Source organism: Meriones unguiculatus, chromosome 17 (assembly GCF_030254825.1).
Source record: "Meriones unguiculatus strain TT.TT164.6M chromosome 17, Bangor_MerUng_6.1, whole genome shotgun sequence".
Classification (NCBI taxonomy): domain Eukaryota; kingdom Metazoa; phylum Chordata; class Mammalia; order Rodentia; family Muridae; genus Meriones; species Meriones unguiculatus.
The window spans coordinates 66,489,332-66,502,350 of record NC_083364.1 but is presented as its reverse complement, the minus strand read 5'-3'; the positions used below and the strand labels follow the sequence as shown (position 1 = coordinate 66,502,350).

The 13,019-nt window shown below is 37.8% G+C and overlaps 1 protein-coding gene across 2 annotated transcripts in view; it reads left to right on the top strand.

Moving 5' to 3' along the window:
- Positions 1-11,957, top strand: part of Htr1f (5-hydroxytryptamine receptor 1F) — a 137,170-nt gene extending 125,213 nt beyond the window's left edge. For both annotated transcript variants that reach the window (XM_060370618.1, XM_060370619.1), the window contains one exon: positions 6,441-11,957. In XM_060370618.1, the coding sequence (XP_060226601.1) occupies positions 6,485-7,585 (1,101 nt within the window). In that variant the 5' untranslated portion in view covers positions 6,441-6,484 and the 3' untranslated portion in view covers positions 7,586-11,957. The remainder of the gene's footprint in view (positions 1-6,440) is intronic.
- The last annotated feature ends 1,062 nt before the right edge of the window (positions 11,958-13,019 follow it).

Sequence of the window (13,019 nt, the reverse complement as noted above, 5' to 3'; positions counted from 1 at the left end):
CCCTCTCTTTCCCTCCCAATCCCTCCCAATCCCTCTCTCATCTCCTCCCTTGCCCTTCCCCCAGTCCACTGATAGAGGAGTCCCTCCTCCCCATCCATCTGACTCTAGCCTATCAGGTCTCATCTGGAGTGGCTGCATTGTCTTCCTCTGTGGCCTGGTAAGGCTGCTCCCCACTCAGGGGGAGGTGATCAAAGAGCAGGCCAATCAGTTCATGTCAGAGGCAGTCCCAGTTCCCATTACTAGGGCACCCACTTGGACACTGAACTGCCATGGGCTACATCTCTGCAGGGGTTCTGGGTTATCTCCGTGCATTGTCTTTGGTTGAGTATCAGTCTCAGAAAACACTCCTGTGTCCAGATTTTTTGGTTCTGTTGCTCTCCTTGTGGAGCTCTTGTCTCCCCCTTCTTTCACACTCATAGCCAAACTTTTAGCAGAGTGCAGGGAATCTTATGAAACAAATGGTTCTTAAAGACATAAATAGGAACAGAGAAATAAGAACAGAGAAGTCTCAGAGTTGTACTGAAATTAGCAAGAGGTATGAACCTTAAAAGTTCGTCTTATGGGATATTTGCATCCATTTAAACTAACATTTGTTAGAAATAGTGCTTGTTGGCTCTTTGGCCTCCCCACCCCCGAAGGGAGGAACAGTCCTGTTAGGCCACAGAGGAGGGCTTTGCAACCAGTCCTGAAGATACCTGATAAAACAGGATCAGATGAATGGGGAGGAGGTCCCCCCTATCAGTGGACTTGGAAAGGGGCAGGGAGGAGATGAGGGAGGGAGGGAAGGACTGGGAGGGAATGAGGGATTGGGACATGGCTGGGATACAGAGTTAATAAAATGTAACTGATAAAAAAATAAAAAATAAAAAATAAAAAAAATAAAAAAATGTAAACTAACATTTGATACATAACAAAATAAGAGAACAGAACTTTAAAGAGTCCATGATTGGTATGGAGCTGGGAATGCATTTATGTCTCTCAGCGTGAATGATGGTTAAGAATATATGTTTCCTCCATCACTTGTTTGTTGTGTTTTCATTTTAGGGATGTTTGTGATGTGTCTGTGCCTCTGTTCTCTTATCTGTGAAGAAACATAGTGATTGCTGTTGACTCATGGAGCAAACTTAAGGAATAAATGCCTTGATATACATAAAATAATACAGCATCTACAAAACAAGGACTCAGAATACATATTGTTATTATTATTCATCTAACTTAAATATCCAACATGTAAATTTTCATAAGGTCTTGATAGAATTGAATTTGCAATCTTGCCTGTTTATAACACTATTATGGAAACAATTGTGTATGATCCAGCTCTTCCCTCACTAATTAGTCACATCAGAAAACAAACTGATTCCCTAGGAGCTCATAGTTTAGCCTGAGAACAATAAAGTTAAAAAGCATGGCCAAGCAAACTCTTGGATGTAAATAACCATTAGAATAAAAATATTATGTGTAATCAGGAATTTTTAAATGCATCACATGACTAGATCAACAAACTGTCAAATGTTTATGCTGACTAAAGCGTGAGAAGATTTTGGTCTCATCAGCTCTTTGGCTTCATGGACTAATTTTCCCCAGTAAAGGTTCCTGAAATAGAGAGAGCAGCCTGTATTGGGGGGCAGAGAAGGTCACCAGTAGATGTCCCTAGCTGTACAGGCACCTATGGTGGGAACCTGAATAAGAGCAACAGTGAAGAAGCTAGTGACAGGCCCTGTCTAAACTGAACAAAGTAAATGATTTGTTGAACTTCTGTTTATAGGCGGAAAGAAAAATAATAAAGAAAATTAAAACCCACTGTGATTGGCTCCATTTGTTTTCCTGTCTTCTTTGTTGTCTGTGAATATAACTGTAGGAGATTAATTTGCTTTTTTTTAATTTCATATTGGACAGTTTCTGGTAAACTGAAATATAATTTGACACATTTATAATTCATATTTATAAGTCATGTAATTATAAAATATGACCAAAATTTGAGAGAATTTTCAGTCATTAAACATCATTTTGTTAAGGGTCATTTAAATGCCACAGAGTGACATGGAGAGAAATCAGTTGAATTATTCAATAACTTTTTAGCTGGTCCTTTTTCCTATGGCATTCACTTTTATTGTGAAAGCCCATGTAGCTATTTCCAGACAGTTGTCTCATTTCATATTCTACTCAAAATGAAATTTCAGAGTAATTTCTTATGCCAAAATTGCATACCAGGCAAACTAAAGTAGAAAGTTATTTTTGCTTATAATATAGTAAATGTTACTATTTTTAAATTTATTCTCATAACATTAAGTAAACAGTGTTGCAAAAAAATAACTCACTAAGCTCTTTAGAGGGCTGGAGAGATGGCTGTGTGTGTGAGAGCACTTCCTGCATATACAGGAAGACCTGAGTTCAAATCTCAGCACCTAGATAAAAGACCAGCTATGGCTGCACATACCTACAACTCAACGCTGTGCGAGGCAGCAGCAGAAAGATGGCTGTGCTTTGCTGGCTACCAGCCGAGTCAGAAAACAGTGACCTCCAAGTTCAGTGAGAGACCATGTCTCAAAGGAATAAGACAGAGAGTTTGAAAATAAGAAACCTCATCTGGTGTTTGAACACACTGTCAGATATCATGAAGACAGACAGACAGACAGACAGACAGATACACATTCTCATGCACACACACACATGCACACAAACACAAGAGAGAGAGAAACTTCAGTTTTTTCATTTAATCTATAGCATAAAATATGTGATTAGAGAATAGAGGGAAATTGAAGCAAAACAGAAATTAATTAATCTGTCATATTTCCCAAGTGTGTCATCACTGGATTTGGGGTGAGCATTTCATAAAGGATCGGTGACCTCACTAAAAATGTTTGCAGGGATAATAATAAGATCTGAAGGAGAGGGCCAGCAAGACAGTTTATCAATTAAAGGCTCTTGTCGGCAAGCCTGTCAGCAAGAGTGGAAGGAGAGAACTGACTCTTCCCAGTTGACCTCCATATGTATACCTTGATATGCACACACACACACACAGTGTGGAAAAGATAAAATTTTTGAAAAGTTTAAGAAGTAAACAAGATGGCACTTACCAAGGAAAGAAAGAAGGAAAGAAAAGAAGGAAGGAAGGAAGGAAGGGAAGGAAAGGAATGAAAGAAGGAAAGGAAGGAAAGAAAGGAAGGGAAGGAAGGAAAGGAAGAGAAGCAAGGAAGGAAGGAAGGAAGGAAGGAAGGAAGGAAGGAAGGAAGGAAGGAAGGAAGGAAGGGAAGGAAAGGAAAGGAATGAAAGAAGGAAAGGAAGGAAGGAAGGAAGGAAGGAAAGAAAGGAAGGGAAGGAAGGAAGGAAGGGAAGGAAAAGAATGAAAGAAGGAAAAGAAGGAAGGAAGGAAGGAAGGAAAGAAGGAAGGAAGGAAGGGAAGGAAAGGAAAGGAATGAAAGAAGGAAAGGAAGGAAGGAAGGAAGGAAAGAAAGGAAGGGAAGGAAGGAAGGAAGGGAAGGAAAAGAATGAAAGAAGGAAAAGAAGGAAGGAAGGAAGGAAGGAAGGAAGGAAGGAAGGAAAGAAGGAAGGAAGGAAGGAAGGAAGGGAAGGAAAGGAATGAAAGAAGGAAAGGAAGGCAAGAAAGGAAGGGAAGGAAGGAAGGAAGGAAGGAAGGAAGGAAGGAAGGAAGGAAGGAAGGAAGGGAAGGAAAGGAAAGGAATGAAAGAAGGAAAGGAAGGAAGGAAGGAAGGAAAGAAAGGAAGGGAAGGAAGGAAGGAAGGGAAGGAAAAGAATGAAAGAAGGAAAAGAAGGAAGGAAGGAAGGAAGGAAGGAAAGAAGGAAGGAAGGAAGGAAGGAAGGAAGGAAGGAAGGAAGGGAAGGAAAGGAATGAAAGAAGGAAAGGAAGGCAAGAAAGGAAGGGAAGGAAGGAAGGAAGGAAGGAAGGAAGGAAGGAAGGAAGGAAGGGGAAGGAAAGGAATGAAAGAAGGAAAGGAAGGAAAGAAAGGAAGGGAAGGAAGGAAAGGAAGGGAAGCAAGGAAGGAAGGAAGGAAGGGAAGGAAAGGAATGAAAGAAGGAAAGGAAGGAAAGAAAGGAAGGAAGGAAAGAAAGGAAAGGAAGGAAGGAAGGAAGGAAGGAAGGAAGGAAGGAAGGAAGGAAGGGAAGGAAAGGAAAGGAATGAAAGAAGGAAAGGAAGGAAAGAAAGGAAGGGAAGGAAAGAAAGGAAGGGAAGGAAGGAAGGAAGGAAGGAAGGAAGGAAGGAAGGAAGGAAGGAAGGAAGGAAGGAAGGTCCTGTGTTATTAAAAACACATAACTACTCTGATGGTGCCAGTGAGTTCTGACCTATCTGACCTATTGAGCTATCTGACCCAATATTCTCTCAGAAAAGAAAGGAAAATATAGGAAGAGCATGAGGGGAGACTTCCTGGAACAGTAAGTCTGAGGGCAGCACAGCCCCTGCAATGAAAACAGAAACAACACCCACGGGAAAATAGTGTGAGGTCATTCTTTTGAGAATCTCCATGAAGTAAGAATGGCGAAAGACTCAAATTGAAGAAATTTTGAAATATTCCAGATATTACCATTCAAAAGAAATTTATAGATGCTGTCGCACTGGGGAAAAACAAGACAGTTATGGGAAACAGCCAGGATCATTAAGCCTAGAGGATAGACTCTGTGATGCTCTAGCATCTTTATCACCTGGAAACATGTCAGAAACGTGTATCTTAGAACTGCACACCAGACTTACTGAATCACAAACTCCAAAGTTTGGACTCCGGAATATGGCTTAACAAGCCTTCTGAGAGCCGCTGAATTTAGTAACTTTTGATTTAGAATTTCTAGGGAGGATTAATGTTTCATGTTTCTCTGATTTCTCTTAGTTACAGGTAAGTGTAATGTAGATATGGGATATCTTAGTTTCTCTTCACAGATGGGCATTATGTTGATATGAGACAATTTCTCAACTATATAATGGATGATCACTAGTCAAGGTAGTAGGTAGGCATGTATTTTCTCGAATTCAATTTGCTTAGCAGTAATTGGTTTCATGGATACCTGAAAATCAAAATTAAATTTTAACTGGTACCCAAATTCAGGCAGATAGAAAACAGCAAGACAAACACATGATTATTTGTATCCTTATGAAATACTGAACATATAAAATATTATGTTCTTAGTCCAGTTCTAACAGAAATATTACCACCTTGAAGTAAATATAATGAATAAGATATATTTGTAAAGTGGCAAGTGCAACTAAGAATAAAAAAATTCAGGCTCTACTTTCTGTCCTTCCTTCAGTGAGATCAAAATAGTCGCTAAAAATTATGAAAGAAAAAAGAGAGTAACGGGAAATAAAGAAACGTCTTGTAAAAATATTACTTGTGCTCTCTCTCTCTTGCCTCGTCCAGAGATGCTCTCTGCGACCCATTCACCCTTTCCTTCCCTCTCTCCTTTCCCTTCCCTTCTCCCTTCCCTCTCCTTCCCCTTCCCCTAATAAACTTCCCACGTGGAAAAAAAAATATTACTTGTACTTGAGTTGAGTACACTCCAATTACTCTTCTTTGATTCTTTTTGCACTGACTCACACCCAGGGCCTTACACATGCCAGGCAAATGTTTTACCTCTGAGCTACATACATTCCCAGTCCTTATTTGACTTCCAACTAAATTAAATAACAGACTAAAAGCAACTTTATAAACCATGGATGTAGCAGCAATGTAATGTAATCAAAACAAGAGTGATTTACAAAGAAAACAACATTACTGTCAGGGAGACTGCTATTATGAGCTCTCCTGACAATTCACTTGGTATTTGGTCATATATGCTATTGTTACAGTGGATAATATAAGGTTATGTGACTCCAACTAATCGTATTTTGTCTCCTCAAACAAAATTAACTGCTATATTACTAAAGACTACTAACATTTTTTTATAACTTCATAAAATGCTACATGTAGTATTATTTCTTATTTCTCTCTATGTAGCCTCTATATCATAGCATAAAACATATTACAAATATTCAGTGAGGATGTTCTCATGTAACTTTAAATTAAATACAAATATATTCACCACTTTTAAATGCTGCCTTTAATGTTCTCATACTACAGTACAAAATATACAAATATAAAATATTAAGATGTACTTTTAAACACATCTTCTGCTGTAGACAAAGATAAAAATATAGTAAGAGCTAATATAGTTTTTAAAAACAATTTCTTCATAATCATAGAGAATTTATTGGATAATTGGTTACCTTACTATAAAAATTGCTTTGTGTGAGACCATTTTAATAATTTTTGAAAGTTACTATTTGTTACTCTTGTCATTGAATTTCTTGAGTTAGAAAAATATTCTGAACTCTGATTTTTAGTCCATAGAATGCTCTAGAAAAACATGCACATATTTTTGAAGTGTTCTAAAAAGAAGAGAAAAATATTTGAAACTTTCTCTGAAATGTGTTTTCCCCTCCTTTGTTACAGGTATTCATTTTTTCAACTATATTAACCTTTTAAACAAAAAAAAAATGGATTTTTTAAACTCATCAGATCAAAACTTGACCTCTGAGGAACTGTTAAACCGAATGCCGTCCAAAATCCTGGTATCTCTCACTCTGTCTGGGCTGGCATTGATGACAACCACCATCAACTCCCTTGTGATTGCTGCAATCATTGTGACTCGGAAGCTACACCACCCAGCCAACTATTTAATTTGCTCGCTGGCAGTTACGGATTTTCTCGTAGCTGTCCTGGTGATGCCCTTCAGCATTGTGTACATTGTGAGAGAGAGCTGGATTATGGGACAAGTACTCTGTGATATTTGGCTGAGTGTCGACATCATCTGTTGTACATGTTCCATTTTGCATCTGTCGGCTATCGCGTTGGATAGGTACCGAGCCATCACAGATGCTGTTGAATATGCCAGGAAGAGGACCCCCAGGCATGCTGGCATCATGATTACAATTGTGTGGGTTATATCTGTGTTCATCTCTATGCCTCCTCTCTTCTGGAGGCACCAAGGAACGAATCGTGATGATGAGTGCATCATCAAGCATGACCACATCATTTCCACAATTTACTCCACATTTGGAGCTTTCTACATCCCACTTGTATTGATATTGATTCTCTACTACAAAATCTACAGAGCAGCAAGGACACTATACCACAAAAGACAAGCAAGTCGGATAATGAAGGAGGAGCTGAATGGCCAAGTCCTTTTGGAGAGTGGTGAGAAGAGCATTAAACTGGTCTCCACATCCTATATGCTAGAAAAATCCTTGTCTGATCCATCAACAGACTTTGATAGACTTCATAGCACAGTGAAAAGTCCCAGATCTGAGTTGAAGCATGAGAAATCCTGGAGAAGACAGAAAATCTCAGGCACTAGAGAACGTAAAGCAGCCACTACCCTGGGATTGATCTTGGGGGCATTTGTAATATGTTGGCTGCCCTTTTTTGTAAAAGAATTGGTTGTTAATGTCTGTGACAAATGCAAAATTTCTGAAGAAATGTCAAATTTTTTGGCATGGCTTGGTTACCTGAATTCCCTTATAAATCCACTGATTTATACCATCTTTAATGAAGACTTCAAGAAAGCCTTCCAAAAACTTGTACGGTGTCGATATTAAGTTAAAGAAAGCTTATTTTTGAAAGGTGGAGGCTTTATTTGTTTGAGTGGGGAAATAATTAAATAAATGTAAAGTACTAAAACATGTAAATTTTTAGAGGAAATATATTAAGACTGCTAAAATTATAAAAATATAAATTTATTTTTAATAGTACCAAAAAAGATGCATTAATTTGACCATCATTTCAGTGTTATCAAAATTAAAAAATAATTTGTGCAGCTTATAAATAATATTTCTCTATGCAATATACCTAAAAAGATAACCGAAAAAATATATATATACATACTATTAATTACAATGCTTTGCAGGTGTAGATCTTACAACTAGAGGAATTTTCAATTGACATATTTCCATTGATAATTTCTGTATCACCTCATTGATTAACTATTAATTCATAGAAGAAGTATTATTCACTCCAATACTACTCTTACCTCTTCTCCATCTTGTCTTTGCAAAAGGTGAGGAGAAGGCAACAGCACCTCTTACTTAGCCTCAGTAGAGTAGATATGAAACTCAGTGGCTTTGATATGGTCATCTTATTTGAACAATAAAAATAAAAATAATCATACAGTGAACTAAACATGGAAAAGAATATTTCAACATCCTGAACTTTCTGCACATTTGCTGCCTTTACTTTGTTTAATATCAAGTTCTAGAATAATATTATCTTAATCATAATATCAGTATTTGAAATCAAAGCCCCATGGTTATAGAGCAGGTTTACTCTACAATTATTGTATAAGTGTTATATACATTGTCCCTTGTTTAGGAGTCAAACTTTAAACACTAAGTACCTTAAGTTACTCACTGTAACTAATATACTTCTAATATAAAATTTATTTCCTCTCTACTAATGTTAGTAAGCCCTGTTTTTACAATTCATCTCCATATTGTAAGATTTGGACATTATTTCCTTTTTATTGTAGAAGATATAATAGAAAATATTAAAACTTCGACCTCACAAAAAAAACTTTTTCTGTTACAACTAGGACATCTTTCATAAATCAAAACCATTTTAAAAACAACATATTTGAAAAACCACACTTAAGTTGCAACTGAGTGTGCAAATATTCTTTCCTTGTGGAGTGTGTAAGAGGACATTAAATCACTTTTTATATGTCTGTGAAACATTACCCGTGGTGTCACAGATATCAAGAGGTGTGATTTTATATAAGGCAATGAGACATATCCTAGATAGAAGATACAGGAAGTAATAAAACACAAATTCTATCAATATATCTATAAATGAAAGAAGAAAGTACAGAATTAAAACTATACTAGAAGAAAATAAACAAGGATCTAGCAAGTGAGTTATTTACATAGTCATGATGGTATAGAGACAAAACTGATCACATCTGGCTAAAGAACATTTTCATGAACAAAAGTAGCAGTTGAGCATGTGCAAATGAAAGGGCATAGCCCAAGTGGTGAGAGCCTAAAGAGGTCTGGCTTTGTCATGCAAAGACTGTGGGACTTGCCAAGAGTTGCTAACCATTTAAGGCAACAAAGGGAGCCAGATTAAAGTTAAAATTGAACCTTAATGTCAAAAAAAAGTAACATTCTGTAAGTTTTGTTACTACCTTTGAGTTATCAATGATGATTTTCAAAGTATCCCAAGCTGAGGCCAAATCTTAAATAAAGGGGATTGCAAAGAGAAACTCCTCTGAATAGATCTAAGAAACAGAGAGAGTGCTGGAACTAATGTCTTCTTGCTAGAAACGGAGCCAGTAGCCTAGGTAATGGGTGGTGAAATGCTAAACTTGATTTTGGTAGTGGAAATAAAACAAAGGAAAAGGTAAGAGACGAAAGTGAAAGTGGAGGGCATAGATTACAGCATTTACTGCAGTAAAATGGCAGTACCAGCCCCTTTACCTGAAATAAGGAGATTAACTGATGGGCTCACCTAGGAAACAATGACTTTTTTGAGGTATGGAAAGTCCAGACGAGCCCAAGCTCATAGGCACTACTGACCACTTCCGGACTAAGCAAAACTGACATATAGATGAGATTAGATTGCCCTCTGACCTCATACCACTCTACCTCCGCTCTCTGCCTTGTGTCTTTGTCCTCACAGTGCTCTACCTCTGCTCCCATACCTTATGTCTTCCCTATCGTTCTTTGCTTTCTTCCTCTTTATGCCAAAGTTTGCCAAAGTTTGATTCTGTGATTTATTCAATCACCTCTCCACCGCCTGCCTCTGCCTCCCAAGCACTGGGATTGTGAGCATGTGCCATGACTGCCCGGCTGTGAAAACTCTTTTGTTTTGCTTTGCTTTGTTTTGTTTTTCTTTGTTTTGTTATAGAATTGTATTTTTCCCCAGCATTTTTTTTTATTTATTACAATTTATTCACTTTGTATTATAGCTCTAGCTCCTTCCCTCATTCCCTCCCAATCCTGCCCTCACTCTTCTCTTCTGCCCCTCCCCCAATCCACTGATAGGGGAGGTCCTCCTTCCCTTTCATCTGACCTTAGCCTATCAGGTCTCATCAGGACTAGCTGCATTATCTTCCTCTGTGGCCTGGTAAGGCTGTTCCCCCCTCGGGGGGAAGGTGATCAGAGAGCCAGCCACTGAGTTCATGTCAGAGACAGGCCCTGCTCCCCTTACTAGGGTACCCACTTGGACGCTGAGTTGCCATGGGCTACATCTGTGCAGAGATTCTAGGTTATATCCATGCATTGTCCTTGGTTGGAGTATCAGTCTCAAAAAAGACCCCTCCTGCGCCCAGAATTTTTTAATCTGTTGCTCTCCTGGTGGAGCTCCTATCCCCTCCAGGTCTTTCTATCTCCCCCTTCTTTCACAAGATTCCCTGCACTCTGCCCAAAGTTTGAGTTTGTCAGAGACATAAACCACTAACAATTTCAAACAACATAAACCCAAGCACAAATACTGCCTCGCATCTGAGTGAGGCCAAATCTCAGTTAGAGAAATTAATGTCATAAGTGACAAAGAAGTTGTGTCTATCTCCCTTGAGAACTCAGGGGGAAACTAAATTCACCTTTTCTATGCTGGAGAGTGGTCATTTGACAAAGGGGCTGCAGCACAGAGCAGCATCGGTTCATCTGCGTTTGCCCCCATGCTCTTCCAGCACTAATGAACACGAATCAGTGACAGTGCTTCAATACTTTTGAATGGTGGCAATGTAAGAGCTTGAAATCTCAAATTTGCAGTTTTTCAAATGTACACAGAACACATTACAGGTAACAACATGGACTCCTCAAAATGTAAACACTTTATCTTTAAATGAAACTTTCTAAGTAGCCAAAAAGCGTTCACAAAGGAAAAATAATGCAATCTAGTGGTTCCTTTTTTAAACAAATAAGACAGAAGATGAAAACATAAATATCACCTAAGGTGATTAAATACAAGATAAAAATTTACTTCTTACTAGAATCTTAATACAGTGGCACCATAAAATCAATTAAAGCCTTTATTTTATTAAATAACCTAAATCTGTTCAAATGAAAGAAAAATGTATTAAAAACAAAGACAAGACACCAAAGAAATAAGAAAGTTAAATGAGTGGGTATCAAAACCAATCCAATATGTCCATACGCACAGCTACATACAAACTGCGTTCAAGTGTCATGTGCTTATGAAATGTGGGCTTTAAGTTTAGTTGAGGAACATGAACTGCCTGGGTTAATGTGTTTAGCCTTGTTTTGTTTTGTTCTTTTATTTTGTTCTACAAGACCTGTGACAAGTATCCAGTTAATAGAAAGTGATGAGTCTGTGTTTAAGAGCAACCTCCCTTGTGAATTTAGAAAATCATTCTTAGTTTTGCCACACTGACGAGTTTGATTCCTCAGCTATGTGCACCTGACCTGCCTAAGGCACGCATCCTCTTTTCTTACATCACTGTGCCAGTAACAAATTCATCTCCTTGCTGTGGCCTACACCCCATAATCACACCCTCCATTTCAATCTTGTGCCTTTTACCAAGACTCTTTAATAGGAATAAGTGGGGAAAGTAATTTAAATCTAATTGCTACGAAATGTATTCATTTGTTCCCCCCCATACCATGAAGGCAGACATATTCATAAATCCATCAGATATGTGTGTCTCACCTTCAAGTTTTCTCATGAATTTATAGACCTATTTTTTTGTTTTATTTCTAGGTCAGAGATTCGGATTTCCTAAACTGTGTGGTAGAGACATGAAAGATTTTTTTTTCTTAATATATCCCAGAGTTCTTCAAAAATAATTGTGCTTACTTTAAAATAAAACCCTATTAAAGTAACTTGTTCCAGAAGTGTACTTCCAGTGTCTTCCTAGTGGCTGAATTCATCATGCTTACACCCTTAACTTGCCGTAAAGTATCTCTAAAACCAAATAAATATTTTGTCATGAATAAAATAAATATTTTATAATGACTTGCCTTGGTCTTTTGACTTGTTTTGGTCTTCCTTCCATTATTTAAAATGAGGAATTTATCACTGAGAGAAACATCAGCTAACACTGTAATAATGTCTGGCTTTTGATATTGAACATCTTCTCCAAAGTATTGTGGTGTTTAAAATCAACCTAGGAAAGGTAGCATTAAAAATAACAAGAATAACAGAACGTCTGACCAGGACAGAAATCATAAAAATTCCTCTTTAGGAAAAAAATATATAATTATTTTTATCAAGAGGAAAAACACATCATATTCAAGTAGTTTTCCATTAAAGCTTGTGTTTAATGTCAGTTCTATTTTTTGCCATGGACAGTCCTGCTTCTTCAGGAACTTCTGTGTTATGTGGACACAGTGAAGCTAGATTTGTCTCCGCAAGCTTCACATTGGATAAATATTCCTAAAACATACACACTCAATGTGTATGTCAAAACTTAAACTCACAATTGATGTGCTGTATCACTATTATGTAATTATACTCTGTGGCTGAGGCTGCTGCCTTGAGGTTCTCCCACTTTAACACAATTAATTTAAAATAAAAATCCGTATTCATCCCCCTCTTTTTACATGCACAGCTAGCATCTACCTTCTCTTCCCTTTCCTTCTACACGCACACAGAATAGCTACGTTTGCCTAGTACTGTTGGGCTTCGCTATATGTCACCTCAGGCACTAGTGGAGAAGACAGGAATGTGTAAATATAAAACGTGTCAGCTTATATTTTGCAAAGCAAAGTGATGTTAATAAATGAATTAGGGGTAAAACCATCTTAACTACACTGTTGAGCTTGAGGATGAGGTAGAAAAAAGAAAATGTCTTCCAAAAGAACATTTGATTTCATAATTTTAAAACTTGTGTGAATAAAAATTACCTTTGCTGCTTATTTACAAAGGCAGGCATGTTAGTCCGTGAAATCAGACCTGATCCCAAGCACTCGGCACATATCTTGGATTTTTCTAATGAAGGTGGAGCCTGGGGCTTTGGTTCTGGACACAAGCACTTTCAAAGGACCCTAGCTAGTTAAGTGTGGGACTGTGGTTACA